Source organism: Oncorhynchus kisutch, linkage group LG20 (genome assembly GCF_002021735.2).
Source record: "Oncorhynchus kisutch isolate 150728-3 linkage group LG20, Okis_V2, whole genome shotgun sequence".
Classification (NCBI taxonomy): Eukaryota; Metazoa; Chordata; class Actinopteri; order Salmoniformes; family Salmonidae; genus Oncorhynchus; species Oncorhynchus kisutch.
Window position 1 is genome coordinate 21,940,878 of NC_034193.2, and position 21,764 is coordinate 21,962,641.

At 41.5% G+C, this 21,764-nt stretch overlaps 1 protein-coding gene across 3 annotated transcripts; it reads right to left on the reverse strand.

Moving 5' to 3' along the window:
* Positions 1-56: 56 nt before the first annotated feature.
* Positions 57-21,649, reverse strand: LOC109865949 (adhesion G protein-coupled receptor E2-like). 3 transcript variants are annotated; one of them, XR_004204406.1, is made up of 15 exons: positions 21,320-21,649; positions 21,011-21,100; positions 20,552-20,695; positions 15,601-15,732; positions 15,067-15,204; positions 14,831-14,874; positions 14,608-14,721; positions 14,362-14,521; positions 14,088-14,210; positions 13,623-13,777; positions 13,017-13,178; positions 12,052-12,858; positions 3,323-3,471; positions 3,111-3,243; positions 57-444 (listed from the first exon to the last, which is right to left on the reverse strand). XR_004204406.1 is itself a non-coding variant. In XM_020454459.2 (12 exons), exons 1-12 carry the CDS (start codon positions 21,348-21,350, stop codon positions 12,709-12,711), a joined length of 1,443 nt encoding a protein of 480 aa, XP_020310048.1. In that variant the 5' UTR covers positions 21,351-21,649; the 3' UTR covers positions 10,520-12,708. The 3 variants fall into 3 exon arrangements, 1 of the variants encoding a protein (XP_020310048.1); XR_004204407.1 differs by lacking the exon at positions 20,552-20,695 and having other exon boundaries at positions 21,320-21,645; XM_020454459.2 differs by lacking the exons at positions 57-444; positions 3,111-3,243; positions 3,323-3,471 and having other exon boundaries at positions 10,520-12,858.
* Between the last annotated feature and the right edge of the window lie 115 nt (positions 21,650-21,764).

Here is a 21,764-nt window from a genome sequence, read left to right on the forward strand (position 1 = left end):
GCTTTCGACACCTTGCCGAGTCCATGCCCCGACCAATTGAGGCTGTTGTGAGGGCAAAAGGGGAGGGTGCAACTCAATATTAGGAAGTTGTTCCTAATGTTTGGTATATCAGTGTATGGCGGTATACTCAGTGTATGGAACTGTCCATTGTCAGGTAGAAGGTGAGTTTTGCAAGACATACATTTTCAATACACATGATTGTGATATAACGTTTCAGGGTACTGATCAGATTTGAAATACATACAGTTATTTTAGCATTAACAGTATCAATGTATGAAAGGTACTTTGAAATGTCGACATGTGAATCAAAAAGTGTTCCTCCGCAGTGAACAGATGGGTTGCACTTCCCAACTCCCCTCCAGAACCATGCTTTAACAACGGAAATCCGGTCGGACCTCCTTCACCTGAACACAGCTGGCTTCCATGCTGCAGACATGCAGGTAACTGAGACAAACAGAGACAAAGAGAAGACATTACCTAGAACTTTCACTGTTTGTTGATAAGGATATTAGTTCAATTATAACGTTAGATGATACCAGTGACTGTTACAACGTAAAATAACATGTTGACTCAACATAGAGAAACGATAATAACAAATGTCAAGACTAATTGTGCATTTCTGCAATAGAGTTATGGATGGGATATATGAAACCAAAACCAAGTGTCGCGTAGTAACTTATATATTTTGTGAATAGCGCAAAGTGATTGTTAACGTGCATACGTAACGATATTTGTTAGGCATGGGGTTTTACTGTGTGGGCCGCGATGTGACTGTCAGACTCCTTTCCCTCTTAGTAGTTTGACAGTGTTGTTGTGCATAAACTTTCTCTCTTGGATTCCCCTGAACAGGGTGAAGCTGATGAGATGGGTGCAGGGAGAGAGGGAGTGGCGAAGTGAGATGTTTCACTCTCGCCAAAATCTGTCCAAAATAAGACCCGTGCGTTTCTATGGGCTTATTTTTGACCTAAGCTTTACCGCCAATGGGACAACAACTCCCAAAGTTAGGGCGGAGGCATGTGCATCTCATCACTATATACAGATCTCTGGTGCAGGAGCATACAGCGTGGGTGGAGTTGGACACCATATTAGGTGCAACGTTGGCTTGACCTCTCCACCCTCTGACCAATTAACCTAACGTAGCAGGAGAAAGAAACGCCTGAGTTGGGTCTTCATCAACCGGAATCATCTGGATTTTAGGCTTCGCCTCTTTAAGCCTGTTGTCACTAAGAAGCCTAATGCCACTGCTGCTGAGTGGGACTGTACTTGGTTAATTCCTGTCCTTGCTGATCGCTGTCTCCAAGGTGGTTTCAAGTAGGGCGTTCTCATTGGTCAGTCTGACTGGTCCTCGGGGTGGTGTCCTGTTCCTCTTCACCACAACCTCTATCTCTGTTTTACAAATATCAACACTTGGCCATTCTTTCTCATCAATGTCTCCTAAATATACAGTTGAAGTCGGAAGTTGACACACTTAGGTTGGAGTCATTGAAACTCATTTTTCAACCACTCCACAAATTTCTTGCTAACAAACTATAGTTTTTCCAAGTCGGTTAAGTACATCTACTTTGTAGATGTAGATCCAATTTTTCCAACAATTGTTTACAGACAGATTATTTCACTTATAATTCACTGTATCACAATTCCAGTGGGTTAGAAGTTAACATACACTAAGTTGACTGTGCCTTTAAACAGCTTGGAAAATTCCAGAAAATTATGTCATGGTTTTAGAAGCTTCTGATAGGCTATTGACATCATCTGAGTCAATTGGAGGTGTACCTGTGGATGTATTTCAAGGCCTACTTTCAAATTCAGTGCCTCTTTGCTTGACATCATGGGAAAATGAAAAGAAATCAGCCAAGACTTCAGAAAAAAATGGTAGATCTCCACAAGTCTGGTTCATCTTTGGGAGCAATTTCCAAACGCCTGAAGGTACCGCATTCATCTGTACAAACAATAGTACGCAAGTATAAACACCATGGGGCCACGCAGCCATCATACCGCTCAGGAAGGAGACACGTTCTGTCTCCTAGAGATGAACGTACTTTGGTGTAAAAAGTGCAAATCAATCCCAGAACAACAGCAAAGGACCTGGTGAAGATGCTGGAGGAAACAGCTACAAAAGTATCTATATCCACAGTAAAACGAGTCCTATATTGACATAACCTGAAAAGCTGGTCAGCAAGAAAGAAGCCACTGCTCCAAAACCGCCATAAAAAAGCCAGACTACGGTTTGCAACTGCACATGGGGACAAAGATTGTACTTTTTGGAGAAATGTCCTCTGGTCTGGTGAAACAAAAATACAACTGTTTGGCCTTAAAGACCATTGTTATGTTTGGAGGAAAAAGGGGGAGACTTGCAGGCCGAAGAACACCATCCCAACCGTGAAGAAGCACGGAGGTGGCAGCATCATGTTGTGGGGGTGCTTTGCTGCAGAAGGGGCTGGTGCACTTCACAAAATAGAAAATTATGTGGACATAATGAAGCAACATCTCAAGACATCAGTTAAAGCTTGGTCGCATATGGGTCTTCCAAATGGACAATGACCCCAAGCATACTTCCAAAGTTGTGGCAAAATGGCTTAAGGACAACAAAGTCATGGTATTGGAGTGGCCATCACAAAGCCCTGACCGCAATCCTATAGAAACTTTGTCGGCAGAAGCATGTGCGAGGAAGGAGGCCTACAAACCTGAGTCAGTTACACCAGCCCTGTCAGGAGGAATAGGCCAAAATTCACCCAACTTATTATGGGAAGATTGTGGAAGACTACCCGAAACGTTTGACCCAAGTTAAACAATTTAAAGGAAATGCTACCAAATACTAATTGAGTGTATGTAAACTTCTGACCCACTGGGAATGTAATAAAAGCTGAAATAAATAATTGTCTCTACTATTATTCTGACATTTCACATTCTTAAAATAAAAGTGGTGATCGTAACTGACCTAAGACATGGAATTTTTACTAGGATTAAAATGTCAGGAATTGTGAAAAACGGAGTTTAAATGTATTTGGCTAAGGTGTATATAAACCTCAGACTTCAACTGTATAACCTGCATGAACCATGTGCTCAGTTCATGTGTTCAGGGTATGGTTAGTTTCCTGCTCAGTGCTCACATTCTCTCTCAGCTGTGGGGTGAACAGTTCGACAGAGTAATTCACTGTCCTCAGTAGCGTAGTCACTTGATTGCTGCTGCCACCTTGACCATTGGACTGGAGTTGAAGAACATCAGTGAAGTGATCCAGGTTCCTTAGAGGAGACACAGCAGAGACAGGGTTAGTGTGTGTTCACGTCAGTTCAAGGTGGTGACTTTGTCAAAAGCAAGCACCTCTCCAGTTGGTCCGGGATGTCCACCAGGTGTAGATCCAGACTGTCCAGGAGGTCCACCAGATCCAGGAGGTCCAACCGGTGTTGGAGGTCCAGTGTTACTCAATGTCAAACAGTTGCTTCTCATGAGAGACAAGAAACTGTCAAAACCTGGTAGAGTTTGAAAGATGAGAGCAATAGAAAAAGAGAGGCAAGGGGGTGGGGGGGAAGTACAAAAATTGGTAAACAAGATGAAGACGAGTACACTTTTCAGAGAGTAGTCATTTCAAAGCATAAGGAAAGTACCTCTCCAGGTGTACTCTGATTCATGCAGGTCACAATTAAGCTCTAAAGTCAAGAAAGTGAACACAGATGATCTCAGTTATATCCCACACCACAATGCATCAGCCTGGTCATCGTAATTGTGAAACTGGTAGGCTGGGTGAAGGTTTCAACATAGATTGAATCTCAAGTCTTTGGTCACAAGGATAGGTCAACTAAGAGTACAGAATAGTGTTTAGAAACCACAGTTCTCAAATTCATTAACCTACCAACACAATCACCTTTCTTTCACCTTGACACTTAGTTTGGTTTTTACCATAGGTAATGAATCCAGCGGGACACTGGATAATGTTTTTGGCCGCTTTGATCACAATACAGTGCCACTGACACGGCTCGCTACCAAAACCTGCAGACTCTCCTTCACTGCACAGTAAAACATTTAAACGTGTTAACCCTCGCAAAGGCTGCAGGCCCAGACGGAATCCCCAGCTGCGTCCTCAGAGTATGCGCAGACCAGCTGGCTGGTGTGTTTACGGACATATTCAATCAATCCTTATCCCAGTCTGCTGTTCCCACATGCTTCAAGAGGGCCACCATTGTTCCTGTTCCCAAGAAAGCAAAGGTAACTGAGCTAAACGACTACCGCCCCGTAGCACTCACTTCCATCATCATGAAGTGCTTTGAGAGACTAGTCAAGGACCATATCACCTCCACCCTACCTGACACCCTAGACCGACTCCAATTTGCTTACCGCCCCAATAGGTCCACAGACGACGCAATCGCAACCACACTGCCCTAACCCGTCTGGACAAGAGGAATACCTATGTGAGAATGCTGTTTATCGACTACAGCTCAGCTTTTAACACTATAGTACCCTCCAAACTCGCCATCAAGCTCGAGACCCTGGGTCTCGACCCCGCCCTGTTCAACTGGGTACTGGACTTCCTGACGGGCCGCCCCCAGGTGGTGAGGGTAGGTATCAACATCTCCACCCCGCTGATCCTCAACACTGGGACCCCACAAGGGTGCGTTCTGAGCCCTCTCCTGTACACCTTGTTCACGCACGACTGCGTAGCCATGCACGCCTCCAACTTAATCATCAAATTTGCGGACGACACTACAGTGTTAGGCTTGATTACCAACAACGACGAGACGGCCTACAGGGAGGAGGTGAGGGCCCTCGGAGTGTGGTGTCAGGAAAATAACCTCACACTCAACGTCAACAAAACAAAGGAGATGATTGTGGACTCTCTCTAATTCTCTCTCTCTCGGAGGACCTGAGCCCTAGGACCATGCCCCAGGACTACCTGACATGATGACTCCTTGCTGTCCCCAGTCCACCTGGCCGTGCTGCTGCTCCAGTTTCAACTGTTCTGCCTTTTATTAATCGACCATGCTGGTCATTTATGAACATTTGAACATCTTGGCCATGTTCTGTTATAATCTCCACCCGGCACAGCCAGAAGAGGACTGGCCACCCCGCCTGGTTCCTCTCTAGGTTTCTTCCTAGGTTTTGGCCTTTCTAGGGAGTATTTCCTAGCCACCGTGCTTCTACACCTGCATTGCTTGCTGTTTGGGGTTTTAGGCTAGGTTTCTGTACAGCACTTTGAGATATCAGCTGATGTACGAAGGGCTATATAAATAAATTTGATTTGATTTGATTCAGGAAACAGCAGAGGGAGCACCCCCTCTATCCACATCGACGGGTAGTAAGTTTTAAGTTCCTCGGCGTACACATCCCGGACAAACTGAATTGGTCCACCCACACAGACAGCGTTGTGAAGAAGGCGCAGCAGCGTGTCACACACTGAATACAAACACACAGTTCGTGCAAGGCACATGTTGAATACCAACGCATTTTATTTTTGAAGCTCATAAAAAATATTATATAAAGTGGTACCAGCACGTGTTAACACTTTTTTTCTTCATGCTATTTTTAAGACAAGCTACTGATATTGTTGCAGTGAACAACATCTCTTGTTATGTATGTCATGTACTGTTATATATATATATATATATATATATATACACACTTACTACCTATGCTGATTTATAATGCTATTTACTTTCCTCATGAGAATGGAAACAGACTATACCATATAGACAGTTATACCAGCTCCAGTAAAGACACCAGAGACTCGGGTGACTTCTACGTCATCTTTACTAAACAACACAATTAACAATTGAAACAACAACACAGCAGACAAAAACAAGGTTTGACCACTTCTCAAAAAAAGCTTAACTCCTGCTCCTCAAAAGAGGCAAAGACGGTCAGTTCCTTGAGGAGAATATTTTCCTATTCATCCAGGCCATCATACAACCGTAGTTATTTAAGGGTTGTAAATGCGGTCTTCCCCGTCCATCCCAATTACACTAGGGAGGGAAACGGTGCCTTTTAAATGTTTGGCGTTCGCACCACCTTGCTGCCACTAGGGTGTCCCTTAGGAGAAAATCTGCTTCCTTGAAGAAAAAGGAAGAATAAATATTAAGAGTAGTGCCTCATTGGGTGATCAAGACAAACTACACCGCACTTTCACAATACCACCATGCAAACAAAAGCCACTATTACTAAAGGGATTTTCAGTGACATGTATAAATACTCAACAAGTCATCACAACTAGTATATCTTGCCATGCATGAAACCTTCAGCATTACACACAGTAGACTACATACCCAGTTCACAGCTCCCAGTTCGCCGTGCATTTCATTTTTAGTATGGTCTAGAAAGATAATAGATTGTGGTCATTAAGTAATGTAAGGGAACCTCTAGGGATGTTTGTACAATAATGCACCTTACTTTAGCTAATGGCCTACACAGTACCTGCTCTTGCAAAGCTGGATGCTGATGTGACATGCTGTGACTTCTTGGGGGGAGGGGGGAGTCATCTACATCATCCTAAAACATATTGGTCTTTAAACGTTGGTTTCAGACTATACCACTCATCATATGACTCCACCTACCTGTAGTGTGCTTTGTTTTTGCCGCCTTTTTCAATCTTTCAACCTGTCTTCTTCAGACCTTAACAAGTGAATGACATACATTACATACAGTTGAAGTCTTAAGTTTACATACACCTTAGCCAAAAACATTTAAACTCAGTTTTTCCACAATTCCTGACATTTAATCCTAGTAAAAATTCCCTGTCTTAGGTCAGTTAGGATCACCACTTTATTTTCAAAAATGTGAAATGTCAGAATAAAAGATAATTATTTAAGCTTTCATTTCTTTCATCACATTCCCAAGTGGGTCAGAAGTTTACATACACTCAATAAGTATTTGGTAGCATTGCCTTTAAATTGTTTAGCTTGGGTCAAACGTCTCGAGTATCCTTCCACAATAAGTTGGGTGAATTTTGGCCCATTCCTCCTGACAGAGCTGGTGTAACTGAGTCAGGTTTGTAAGACTCCTTGCTCGCACATGCTTTTTCAGTTCTGCCCACACATTTTCTATAGGATTGAGGTCAGGGCTTTGTTATGGCCACTCCAATGCCATGACTATGTTGTCCTTAAGCCATTTTGCCATAACTTTGGAAGTATGTCTGGGGTCATTGTCCATTTGGAAGACCCATTTGCGACCAAGCTTTAACTTCCTGACTGATGTCTTGAGATGTTGCTTCAATATATCCACATAATTTCCCTTTCTCATGATGCCATCTATTTTGTGAAGTGCACCAGCCCCTCCTGCAGCGAAGCACCCCCACAATATGATGCTACCACCCCCGTGCTTCACGGTGGGGATGGTGTTCTTCGGCTTGCAAGCCTCCCACTTTTTCCTCCAAAACATAACGATGGTCATTGTGGCCAAACAGTTCTATTTTTGTTTCATCAGACCAGAGGACATTTCTCCAAAAAGTACAATCTTTGTCCCCATGTGCAGTTGCAAACCGTTGTCAGGCTTTTTTATGGCGGTTTTGGAGCAGTGGCTTCTTCCTTGCAGAGCGGCCTTTGAGGTTATGTCGATATAGGACTCGTTTTACTGTGGATATAGATACTTTGAGCCTGTTTCTTCCAGCACCTTCACCAGGTCCTTTGCTATTGTTCTGGGATTGATTTACACTGTTCGCACCACAGTACGTTCATCTCTAAGAGACAGAACGAGTCTCCTTCCTGAGCAGAAGGACGGCTGCGTGGTCCCATGGTGTTTATACTTGCGTACTATTGTTTGTACAGATGAATGTGGTACCTTCAGGCGTTTGGAAATTGCTCTCAAGGATGAACCAGACTTGTGGAGGGCTACCATTTTTTTCTGAGGTCTTGTCTGATTCATTTTCATTTTCCCATGATGTCAAGCAGAGGCACTGAGTTTGAAGGTAGGCCATGGGTACACCTTCAATGGACTCAAATGATGTGGATTAGCCTAACAGAAGCTTCTAAAGCCATGACCTCATTCTATGGAATTTTCCAAGCTGTTTAAAGGCAGTCAACTTAGTGTATGTAAACGTCTGACCCACTGGAATTGTGATACAGTAAATTATAAGTGAAATAATCCGTCTGTAAACAATTGTTGGAAAAATTGTGTCATGCACAAAGTAGATGTACTAACCGACTTGGAATAACTATAGTTTGTTAGCAAGAAAGGTGCGGAGTGGTTGAAAAACGACTTTTAATGACTCCAACCTAAGTGTATGTATGTAAACTTCCGACTTCACCTGTACATTCAATATGAAAATATATTCAGGTCAGTCTGGCAGCAGTGAAACAAGTGATTTTAAGGATGCAAATGAAAGGTTTTTATAATGTTCAAGACTTACGGCATGGGAATACATTTCAGGATGTAGAAGATATGTAGAGAACCCTGGAATGAGTAGGAGTGTCCAAACTTTTGACTGGTACTGTATATTCGCATTAAAATGGGACGCCAATTGGATGGAAACCTAGCTACTGTAATAGATTTCCATTCAAATCTGCAAAAATGACTTTTTTGCTAAACATAATTTTGCTAGGACTGTCTGGGATTGGTCTGAGTGGGTAGGGAAAAACTGAAAACAAGATGTTATTGGCAGAGGGGTTTGGAACTCTTTATTGGTCTATTAACCAATTTACTGCATAGTGATGTCAAAGCCCAAAACTCCCACCCATGCAATCCTGCTGATGAGAAGGTCCCGTGTAGATTGTATTTTCAACCAGCAACTATCAGAAAAAAAGAAAAAAAACTGTCCATATTTTTTTTCACACTTTTACGGTGTTAGTTTCATCAGCTGTTCTTTTGATCAACATGATACGAAAAACACAGAAAAATCCACATTTTGTCTGCACTGAGCCTTGAAAAATAAATGGAAGTAGTGCACACAGAGAGATTAGTGTGATGACAAGGAAAGGCTTACACTTAAGACAAATGCATTCATATTATCTCACAATTCTTACCCAAACATTGTCCAATTACGTCAACCATGAACCCAGGTTGGCACTGACAGATGTAGTTGCCAATGCAAATGTTCTCCACAGATGGAGGTGTGACACTCATCGATATGATACATATGGCTGAAAGACAATGTATATGTCAGCCAAAATCACAGGAGGTTGGTGGCACCTTAATTGAGGAGGACGGGCTCGCGGTAATGGCTGGAGTGGAATGGTACCAAATACATTATTATGAGCCGTTCTAAGAAGCCTCCACTGGTCAAAATACATTAAATCTTCAATGATGCTCAAAAGCTATTTTTCTGGTCGATGTGTTCCATAAATCTTATCACGTTTTTATTGGGCACATACGCATATACAAGACCAGCATCATGACAGATAAGTTGTAGAGAAGCACATTCTGAAACAGTTCTGAAACACATTCTGAAACAAACAAAACATTAAGAACACCTGCTCTTTCCATGACAGACTGACTAGGTGAATCCAATTGAAAGCTATGATCAGTTATTGAGGTCACTTGTTAAATCCACTTCAAATGAGTGTAGATGAAGGGGAGGAGACAGGGGATTTTTAAGCCTTGAGACATGGATTGTGTATGTGTGCCATTCAAAGGGTGAATGGGCAAGACAAAAGATGGAAGTGTCTTTGAACACGGTATAGTAGTAAGTGTCAGGTGCACCAGTTTGAGTGTGTCAAGATTTGCAATGCTGCCGAGTGACCAAAACATTAGGAACACTGCGTACTATTGAGTTGACCCCCCTTTTGCCTTCAGAACAGCTTCAATTTGTCGGGGCAAGATCGTACCACAGGGATGCTGCTCCGTGTCGACTCCAATGCTTCCCACAGTTATGTCAAGTTGACTGGATGTCCTTTGGGTGGTGGATCATTCTTGATACACAGGAAACTGTTGAGCATGAAAACCCATCAGCGTTGAAATTCTTGACACACTCAACCCGGTGCACCTGGCACCCACTACCATTCCTCGTTCAAAGGCACTTAAATCTTTTGTCTTGCCCATTCGCCCTCTGAATGGCACACATACACAATACAGGTCTTAAAGTCTTAAAAATCCTTCTTTAAGGTGTCTGCTCCCCTTCATCTACACTGATTGAAGGGGATTTAACAAGTGACATCAACAAGGGATCATAGCTTTCACCTGGATTCACCTGGTCAGTCTGTCATTGAAAGAGCATGTTTTGTACACTATGTATACACACACACACACACACTGTATAAACAGTGCCTCCAGAAACTAGTCACAACCGGTGTTTTTTTTGGTTGTATTAAAGCTTCTTTCTTACTCAGAAAGACTATCAGCTGTAAATCACTGCCAAAGGTGATTCTAACATGTATCGACTCAAGTCAAGTCAAAGTAAATAAGATATTCCTGTATTTAATTTTCAATAAATTTGCTTGGATCCCATGCTTTCTGTAGTATCTGGGATCTACATCTGTTTATATTAGTTACTGTGCTGTTACTAAGCAGTAATGCATTACGGCAGTGTTACGTTACTACACCTAATAGGAAATGCACATGCACACTGGAATGTCGGGAACTGTAGAGCACGAGGGGTTTTTGACCAAACGAAAACTAACTGTACTCCCGTCTCCTGCCTGGTCATTTCTCCACAACACAAATATTACACTTTCTTGATAGTACAAACCTGCTGTCCAAACCAAGGCATTAGTGATTAAGCTACTCAGTGAGCTCACGCCTGGAAGAAAGCACAGGGTTCAAGTGCAAGAAGTTTTCTGAGTTGATGTGTGATCAACTATTGCATGTTCTTACACAGACTCTGTCTTTATCATTTGATCCATTCTTGTGTTTCCTCACCTTTCGCAATCTTACTGTTCATTTGTGACGATATTTCATTTAACAGCAGAATGCGTAGCTACAGCGAATCAGTTGCTCTATCAACATTAGGGGAACGGAGATAACGGGTTAAAGCCATCCAGTCACATAACAAAAATAACTGATACACATGAGCTTTTGAGCATAACCCCAATTACAAAATCATAAGCTTAAAAAAGGTCCAGCAGTACTATATTTCCCAAAGAAAATAGCATTTGAGTGACTAGAACATCACCCATAATATCCCCCACCTAGATTCAAATGCTCAGAATTGACCTTTTCTCTCATTTCCAACTATCAGTAAGGCTGAAGGACCAGTCTGAGTGGGTGGGGAGCTCACCTTGATTGACGGCAACTTGGATGCAACGCTGCAGTGAGATCATCGCAAGCAAATGTGCTGATACACGAAGCTCAAACAAGATTCCAATCCTGTCATACATCACACCATGGCTTCACAAATTTTTTGTCTATCCAACTGTTCGGTTTTTGTAACCGCATCGATATAGACAACATCCTGTCTCAGTTCATGTTGGACAAGTTCAGTTGAAACTGGTCAGAAAAAGCCTGGGTTGACTTCATCAATTACATTTGCTGACTGCCAGACCATGTACATAAACCATGCCTTGATGTCAATAATTATGTATACATCGTTTGGCATGTCTCTTCTGTTGCAGTTCATAGCAGCACCGACATGACAACTGAGTCGGTGTTCCAAACAGAATTCCTTCCCCCATGCTGGCCAGTAACTAGCCAACACCAGATACAGATGAAAGTGAAAACCTAGAAGTATATTTGCCACAGATAAATAGGGGAAACCTGTAACACCCTGCAGTCAAATTCTGACACCAGTAGTCTAGCTAGCTATGTAAACCACGTCCCTCTGCGAACACGTCTTCTGCAATGATGGTTACATGGCAGTACTTATTTAAATAGGGTATGAGAATAAGACGTTACTATTGTTGTATTAAAATGAGCGAATAAATGTGGATGTTTCACCGATCCCCAATAAGCAAACAGTATCTAGATTCCTGAATTCAAGATTTTGACATAAAGGAGGAAGCAAGTCAATTTATGATCTAACTTTATCAATGTACCAGCGAGAGTCGTTTGTCATACTCTGATTGGGTTTAATCCAAGTCATCCAATTGGATGATAAACACAATTTTAACTGTTCAGGACCTTTAAAAGATGTTTTTCATTCTCTGACATTCTAACCAAAACAGAAACTCAACCTGGACCGTCGGTTCTTCACCTACCCGTTTCAGGAAAGCCAGGTTTTAGGAAGCTGCAGCTGATGGACTTGATGAGCTTTACTACACAGCACTCTAATTTGAGCTTTCCTACTTAGAAAGCCTGAAATATTGAAGAGGTTGCTGTTTAACGCACGTTTTGTTCTCCTCGTTTCATGTTCACACGCAATCTGCCTGATGCACTTGAACCGGTCTCCAGGCCGCCGACCATCGGCCACATAACAGTATGAATGTAATGTTAGTATGCATGTGCAGTTTGACCCTTTCTACGTGTCCAGTAAACACAGTGAGCGTAAAGGTGTGTGTTCAGTCTTTCATGAACAAACATGTACGTCCTTCCTTTGATTACAACAGAGTTGCTATTTAAACTTGTACAATAATACGATATGGTAAACTCGTCTACCGTACAATTGAACAGTGATAAAAGTAAATTGATATTGATGGGAATTGAGAACAATCAATAATATCAAAATACATTTATATATTTCATGAAATCATGTTTATCAATTGACTGAGGTTGAAACTGAAACATCATATTTACATTTTCTAACAGTTTGTTCACAGTCTAAATAGTTATTTTACAGTCAATTGACATAGGGTGGGATAATATACAAAACAAAGGAAGGAGATTTTAGAAATCCCTGCTGTCTAAATTGAGGTGCTTTAGAGGTTAAAATGCTGTTCTGGTCGGCTCCCTCCATTGCGCTTTTTGCTGACAAAGCGACACCACAGGGCCATGAGTAGGGATAGGACCACACAAGCCAGCGCCACGGAAGCGCCCGCCCACATCACCAACTGCAACTGTCTGCATTTCTGTCAATGTCAATGCGGAATAACAAGAATCAAATATAGACCATCCTACTGCCCCAAGGAAGGTATGCTTGGGGTGTGAGTTTGAAGGCAAAAATATCTTCTCACAGATCTAAGAACCTTTTCCCTCTTAACAGTTCTACGGTGTTGTTGTGTATCACCTTATTCTCTTGGATTCCCCTGAGCAGGGCAAAGCTGCTGAGATGGGTGCAGGAGCACACAGTGTGGGTGGAGTTGGACATCACGGAGGCGCAGCCCTGGATTGACCAAGCCCCCTCACCATCCTCTGACCAATAAACACAGGTGGTATTCGCATCACTGGACTGGGGCACAGAGGAGATGAGACTCATATCATTTTATGAACAGCTAAGGTCTACCGCGTGCATATCTGTTAAACAAATGTTGTTTTTAAAAATGTCTAATAAAACCTATTTTAAAGGGATAGTTTACTTTATTTTGAAGTTAAATCCAGAATAATCTGGCTAGCATTTTTGTATCCGTTAGTGGTGCATTCAAAAGCATGGGGACGTAGACCACACCGAGCTCTTTCCCCATGATTTTGAACACATCGCTAACGGATACAATCCATTTCCACTAGCATTGCAACATTCCCCAAAAATTGTAGCTAGGAGATTTTAAACATTGCTAAATAACCAGCTAAAATGTTTATTTATTTTTTAAAATTTAAAACCTGTTTGGAGCAAACAATCACAGTCTAGGGAAGTCAAAGATAAGCGAAAGAAGTGAACTATCACTGTAATTGTTACCTTCAAGTGATTGAAGGTGAGAATGATCGGTTCAGACAGGTTTGTTGTGTTGGGGTTGCTAACAGATACAGTCACCACTCTGGAGGAGAGCTGCTCGGAGCTGTTGGTCAAATTCTGCAGACTCTTGTAGCTGAGCAAAATGGCAAACCCAAAACCTGCAAACATCATAACACAAAATGAATCCACTTAAAACATACAGAAACAATATAAAACAAAACCAATTCACAAATCATCAAGTATACAAACCCATCAACCTAAAATAAAACACACACGGTACACAACATATGCACCCATATACAGTATAATAAGCCCTGCACAAAACACAAAAGCCTCCACACAAATCCTACAAGATATAAAATAAAGAAACGTATAGAAATGTCAGTAAATAATTGTCATTCAGAAACTCCCAATTACTTTGTTTTTTTTAAAGAAGGCTAATGCCACTGCAGCTGAGTGGGAGTGTACCTGGGAAATTCGTGTCATCTCCGATTGCCGTCTCCCAGGTGGTGTCAAGTTGGATGTTTTCATTCGTCAGTCTGACTGGTCCTCGGGGTGGTGTCCTGTCCCTCCTCACCACAACTTCTACCTCTGTTTTTCAACATAGGGACAACAATCTATACTAAGTAGAAATCACCATTATTGAAAGAACAAGTGGTCACTTAGTGGTCAATGTAAGGTTAAGTTGTGGTACCGCTGATGTTAAAGTGATGACTAAATGTGTTTTCAGTATAAGTGTTACCTGTATGGCTTGTATTTATCCTGCTCACATTTTCTCTCAGCTGTGGAGCAATCAGTCTGATAGAGTTTTCTACTGTCCTCAGTAGCGTAGTCAATTTCCCGCTGTTACCACCTTGACCATTGGACTGGAGTTGAAGAACATCAGTGACATTGGCCAGTACCTTTAGAAAAGACAGACAACAGAGACGTGATGTAACGTGTATGTGTGTGTGTGCGCGCTTGTGTGTAGCTCAGGGAGGCAACATACTGTCAAAAGCGCCTCTCCAGTCTTTTCTGTAGCTCCAGCCAACCCAGAGGAGTTAATCAACACCAAACAGTTGTTTCTCAGGAGAGACAAGAGGCTGTCAAAACCTGGTAGAGTCTGAGAGAGACAGAAAGTACACAGAGAGAGAGAGAAATATAAATGAGAAGAATGTGGTGAATAATCAAGCACTTGAGAAAATAATAATTTAAAAAGGGGAAGAATTTACCTGTTCAGGTGTACTCTGAGTTGCAAAAGGGTCACAATTCAGCTCTAAAAGGAAAATCACGAATGCAGATGACCTCAGATCGTACAAATACAACACAATACATCAGGCCGTTCATCGCGATTGTGAAACTGGTAACTGGGTGGAGGATTCAACAGATGGCCTCAAGATCAGTGGTCACAAGCGAAGACAACTGAGGTCAGCAGAAAATGAAAAGGTAGAACAAGCATTTCTCTCACCTTGACACTTAGATTGGTTGTTGCCGTAGGTAGTGAATCCAGGGGGACAATGACACCTGTAGCTGCCCTCCAGATTCCAGCAGGTTCCATTCTCGCCACAGGGGTATTTGTTCCCAGCCCCTATACACTCATTTATGTCTGTGTGAGTGAATGAATGAGTGAGAGAGAGAGTGAGTGAGAGTGTGTGTGAGAGTGAGAGTGTGTGTGTGAGAGAGAGAGAGAGAGAGAGAGAGAGAGAGAGAGAGAGAGAGAGAGAGAGAGAGAGAGAGAGAGAGAGAGAGAGAGAGAGAGAAAGTGGGGGAATAAGAAAGACGATGACGACATGGATGTGTCGGACAGTGACCTAACAGAGTGATACTAAAGACACGCAATACCCCAAAACACAATGTGGATAAGACGTTTCAAATAATTCTGGTCAATGCATTTAGTTTTGTGGTACTGTGAGGTAGTCATAGTAAAGTGACTACCTCACCGGTACCACACCTTAACCTTACAGAGAACACATCGACCCAAGGAGAATGGGGTTTCTCTCACCTCCACACATGGAACTTATATTGCCTTCCTGATGGAATCCCTGGAGACAACTGCACCAGTAGCTTCCCTTCATATTGTGACAGGTTCCCCACTCCCCACAAATATGTCTGTCCTCACCACACTTATCAATGTCTGAAAGTAGAAGAGATTAGTGGGGGGGGAAAGTGGTGGGGAGAGAGATGATGATGGTGTATGTGATGAAAATGGGAGTAACAAAAAAATACAACATTGCAATTGTCTGTATATACAATGCATTTGGAAAGTATTCAGACCCCTAGACTTTCCCCCCCCAAAAATACGTTACAGCCTTATTCTAAAATAGATGAAATTAAATCTACACAGTACCCCATAATGACAAAGTGAAAACAAAAAATATTATTTACATAAGTATTCAGACCCTTTGCTATGAGACTCAAAATTGAGCTCAGGGGCATCCTGTTTCATTGATCGACCTTGAGATGTTTCTACAACTTGATTGGAGTCCACCTGTGGTAAATTCAATTGATTGAACATGATTTGGAAAGGCACACACCTGTCTATATAAGGTCCCACAGTTGACGGTGCATGTCAGAGCAAAAACCAAGCCATGAGGGCAAAGGAATTGTCTGTAGAGCTCCGAGACAGGATTGTGTTGAGGCACAGATCTGGGGAAGGGTACCAAAAACATTTCTGCAGCATTGAAGGTCTCCAAGAACACAGTGGCCTCCATTCTTAAATGGATGAAGTTTGAACCACCAAGACTCTTATTAGAGCTGGTCACCCAGCCAAACTGAGCAATCAGGGGAGAAGGGCCTTGGTCAGGGAGGTGACCAAGAACACGATGGTCACTCTGACAGCGCTCCAGAGTACCTCTGTGGAGATGGGAGAACCTTCCAGAAGGACAACCATCTCTGCAGCATTCCACCAATCAGGCCTTTATGGTAGAGTGGCCAGGCAGTAGCCATTCCTCAGTAAAATGCACAACAGCCTGCTTGGATACATATCACCAAACCATTCATAAATAAATTATCAGCGTAAAGGACTTTCAGACCACGAGAAACAAAATTCTCTGGTCTGATGAAACCAAGATTGAACTCTTCGGCCTGAATGCCAATCGTCACGTCTGGAGGAAACCTGGCACCATCCCTACGGTGAAGCATGGTGGTATGTGATAAACAAATTACAAGATTATGTTTAATACTGTTAATGCATCAAATGGTTGTTTTATGCAATAGAATACGTTTCTATTAGTACTTTCTCATGTGTCTGTGTGAACTGAGAAAACCCTCTGATGCTTAAAACGCTGATAATTGATTTATGAATGGTTTGGTGATATGTATTTCATAGAATGAGTTGGTGTTCATACCAGGGAGAGATGGCTCAGGTATGGATAATAATGAGAGGAACCTTTTCTTAGGGGTCAAACTCTGGTTTCTATACAATAACAACAGTCTTCACAGCAAATGCTATCTGGCTGGGGGATACTCCTTTCTCATATATCAAGTCTCACCGTTCGACCCATTCAAACATATCTGTTTGTCATGTAGACTAAGAGGATGTATCTTGCTATAAAATATATTTGTATGTCAGAGATCTCGGCACATCACTCAAGAGTGTTGGGTCTCCTCACTCATTATTGATTAGAATTTCCACGACAGTGGGGATGTTTTTCAGAGGCAGGGACTGGGAGACCAGTCAAGATGAACGGAGCAAAGTACAGAGAGATCCTTGATAAAAGCCTGCTCCAGAGCGCTCAGGACCTCAGACTGGGTCGAAGGTTCACATTCCAACAGGACAACGACCCTAAGCACACAGCCAAGACAATGCAGGAGTGGCTTCGGGACAAGTCTCCGAATGTGCTAGAGTGGCTCAGCCAGAGCCCGGACTTGAACCCTATCGAACATCTCTGGAGAAACCTCAAAATAACAGTGGAGCGGCGTTCCCCATCCAACCTGACAGAGCTTGAGAGGATCTGCAGAGAAGAATGGGAGAAACTTCCAAAATGCCAGTGTGCCAAGTTTGTAGCGTAATACCCAAGAAGACTTCTATCGCTGCTTATGTAAATTGGATATTTACTGTTCTTTAAATGTATATATAAATTTGCTAAAAAAAATGTTTTTGCTTTATCATTATTGGGTATTGGGTGTAGATTGAGGGGGAAAACTATTTAATTTGCTAATTAATTGAAAATGAAATACTTAAGTATTTACACCCGAGTCAATCATTTGTAGAGTCCCCTTTGGCAGCGATTACAGCTGTGAGTCTTTCTGGGTAAGTCTAAGAAACTTCCACACCTGGATTGAGCAACATTTGCCCATTATTCTCTTAAAAATTCTTCAAGCTCTGTCAAATTGGTTGTTGATCATTGCTAGACAACTATTTTCAGGCCTTGCCATATATTTTCAAGTAGATTTAAGTCAAAACTGTCTTGGCCACTTAGGAACATTCACTGTCGTCTTGGAAAACAACTCCAGTGTAGATTTGGCCTTGTGTTTCAGGTTACTGTCCTGCTGAAAGGTTAATTAATTTCCCAGTGTCTGGTGGAAAGCAGACAACCAGGTTTCCCCCCAGGATTTGACTTAGCTTAGTTCCATTCAGTTGATTTTTTACCCTGAAAACTCTCCAGTCCTTAACGATTGCAAGCATACCCATAACATGATGCAGCCACCACTATGCTTGAAAATATGGAGGGCGGTACTCAGTAATGTGTGGTATTGGAGTTACCCCAAACATAACACTTCAAATTCAGGACAAAATGTATTTGCTTTGCCACATTTTTTTTCAGTATTACTTGCCTTGAATTTTTAAAATTCCGTACAGGCTTCCTTCTTCTCACTCTGTCAATTCGGTTAGTTTTGTGGAGTAACTAAAATGTTGTTGATCCATCCTCAGACCACAGCCATTAAACTGTAACTATTTTAAAGCCTCATGGTGAAATCCCTGAGCGGTTTCCTTCTTCTCTGGCAACGGAGTTAGGAATGATGCCTGTACCTCTGTAGTGACTGGGTGTATTGATACAATATTTAAAGTGTAATTAATAACTTCACCATGCTCAAAGAGATATTCAATGTCATCTTTTTTTATTCGTACCCATCTACCAATAGGTGGCCTTCTTTGTGAGGCATTGGAAAATCTCCCTGGACATTGTGGTTGAATCTGTTTGAATTCACTGCTCAACTGAGGGACCTTACAGATAATTGTATATGTGGGGTAGAGAGATGAGGAAGTCATTCAAAAATCATGTTAAACACTATTATTACACAGACTCAGTCCATGCAAATGATTATGTGACTTGTTAAGCACATTTCGGATTGCCATAACAAAGGGGTTGAATACTTACAGACTTGTGACATTTCAGCTTTCATTTTTTCTTAATTTGTAAAAAATTCAAAAACATAATTCCACTTTGACATTATGGGGTATTGTCTGTAGGCCAGTGACAAAAAAAAATATCTAAATTTAATCAATTTTAAAATCAGGCTGTAACAACAAAATGTGGAAAACGTAAAGGGGTGTGAATACTTTCGAAAAGCAGAGGATGTTGTTCAGTAACAGAATGATTACAAGGGATATTTAGGAATAGTTGATTAAGACTGAATTCCTTCATCCAAAAGAGGATATGACTCACCAACTAAGCACTAACGCAATAGATAGATTTGTAAAATTCCTAAGGTTTCTTATACGTCTTAGATATCGGACAGATAGTATAAAAAATGTAATCATAAATGTTTTGAACTGTCTGTTTTAGACTTTTAGAGGTTAACAAGTAATACAATAAAAATCTTTAAAAAGTTAGGGTCAAAACTATTGACACCCCTATTATCAGTACCTTTCAGTACCTCACCTTGTGAGGATAGCGGCATTTTAGGGATATTAGACCATTCCTCCATACAGAATCCTTCCAGATACTTGATATATATTTTAACTGCACGTATGGACTGCCCTCTTCAATTTAAACCACAAGTTTTCAATGGGTTAGACATTTTTATTTTGTGGACAATAAACACAATTCTTTGTGGATTTTGATTTGTGCTTGGAGTTATTGTTTTGCTGGAAGATCCACTTGAGGCCAAGTTTCAGCCTCCTTGCGGAGGCAACCAGGTTTTTGGCCAAAAAATGAACAAGGGCTCTAGGACCAGTGGAAGCAAAATAGCCCCATAACATCGAAGATCCACCACCATATTTTATAGTAGGTAAAAGGGGTCATTTTCTGCTAATGCATTGTCCTTTCCATGCCAAAACCGCCACTGTAGTGCAAGTCCACTGCTCCTGGGGCCCTTGTTAAGGTCAACGGCATCATGAACTTTACCCAGTACCAAGTAATTTAACCAAAAAACAGGTTGCCTCTGTCAGGAGGCTGAAACTTGGCCATAGGTGGATCTTCCACCAAGACAATAAACCCCAAGCACACATCAAAATCCAAAGAAATGGCTAATTGGCCAAAAATATATATTTTTTGGAATAGCCATCCATAGTCTCTGGACTTGAAAACCATTGAAAACCTGTGGTTGGAATTGAAGAGAGCAGTCCATAAGCGTAGACTGAAGGATCGAGAAGGATTCTGTATGGAGGAATGGAGGAAACATTTTAAAAAAAGACTGTGCCGTTATCCTTGCAAGGTGAGGTATTGAAAACTGGTGTGTCAATTTTTACCCCTACCTTTGAGGAAAAAAGTATTACTTGTTTAACAAAATCTCCTCTGAGCAATTGTACAAGTATAAAATCACATAATTTCCCAACATTTCTGAGCATACAATATAGCTCAGTATTTGAATTCCGTATTTATTTTTTGCTAAATCTTTATCAAGGGTGTCAATAATTTCAGACCCTACTGTATGCTACAACATTATCATAATTTTAAAACTGACAGACAGTGGTAGCTTTTAATTATCCTGTTTTATTCATATTAGTGGTAAGGAATTAAAGCTATTATTATTAGTTTTTAATAACATCTTAAAAACACAGTATTGACCTGTACATCCTCCATCTGCAGAAGTGAAATAAGTGATCCTAGATTCGAACCCAGGATGACACTGACAGTGGTAGCTACCAAGGGTGTTGAAGCAAGTAGAATGGTTCCCACAGATGGAGGGATCTTCCACACACTCATCTGTATCTACATAACACCAAGTAAGTATCTGAGGTTAGGACAGATGTTAGGTATTAGTCAGTTAGTTGGTTGGCTTGAAATGAGTGAGAAGAGAGAATAGTTTCAGCTAATGAACAGTGAATGCATTCTTTTAGACATCATTCTCACTCTAACCTCTTGGTAAGTCTGAATTCTAAACTTCTTATCCTAGATGTGAACCTGTAAAAAGGCACCCGTTAAATTCAAACAGATAGAGATGAAAGAAACAATACCCTGCTGTCTACACTTGCCATTCAAATGTAGTGATATTTTTCATCACCAGGGTAAATCAGTTGATCTTACCAGAACAGCCACTTCCAATCTTAGAAATCGTATACCCTGTTTGACAGGGTGGAGGATATATCCCTTCCAAAGGTAGGGCCAGGTAGAGACCTGTAGGGGAAAAAAAAGAGAAGAAATATCAGACATAAACAAATTATGCCTCTATACACATGCAAGCATATCCTTTAGACCAGTGCAGTCATGCCATTGGGTAGCGTTAAATTTCAAACAAACAGATATTCTCTCAATCTCTGAGACGCCCTCATCTTTATTTCAGGCAACAACAAAAAAACTCATACAGTTGAAAGGCCCTCCAGTACCATAACTCACCAAGAATCCAGAAGCATAAATTCACTCCCATTACAAAGGCAGTTTGTCGATTAACTGTGCGGGCCGTGTAATTGACAAGAGTAGTACTTCAACACGGTCACGTTATTCTCCTTGCAAATGTCTCCCTTTTGTTACTTTTCTCAACACCGTCATCTGAAGAGATTTCATCTTGAAGTAGAAAATGGAAGTCACGATATCAGTTCTTCTCATCGTCATCTCCACCTCCTCTATCAGTGATGGGGGAAAGAGATAAATGGGTAAAAAAAAAAAAAATCCAGTCAAAGACATCACAAACATTAAGAGCTTTAGCGTGTCACTCTACTTCAGGAATACAAAATCAGCCACTTTAAAAGATGCATTCTTCCCTCTCATTTCCCCCCCTAAATAAAACAAAACACAACTTGCAAAACTATGCATCATCCCAAACCTTGTTGTGTAATCAGAA

Excerpts from the sequence above, each read along its gene's own strand:
- LOC109865949 (XM_020454459.2), bottom strand. The coding sequence starts at position 21,350 with ATGGGAGTGAATTTATGCTTCTGGATTCTTG. Across the intron at positions 14,722-14,830 it reads CTCAGAGTACACCTGAACAG|ACTCTACCAGGTTTTGACAG; the intron begins GTAAATTCTTCC and ends TGTCTCTCTCAG. Across the intron at positions 14,522-14,607 it reads CTGGAGAGGCGCTTTTGACA|GTACTGGCCAATGTCACTGA; the intron begins GTATGTTGCCTC and ends TCTTTTCTAAAG.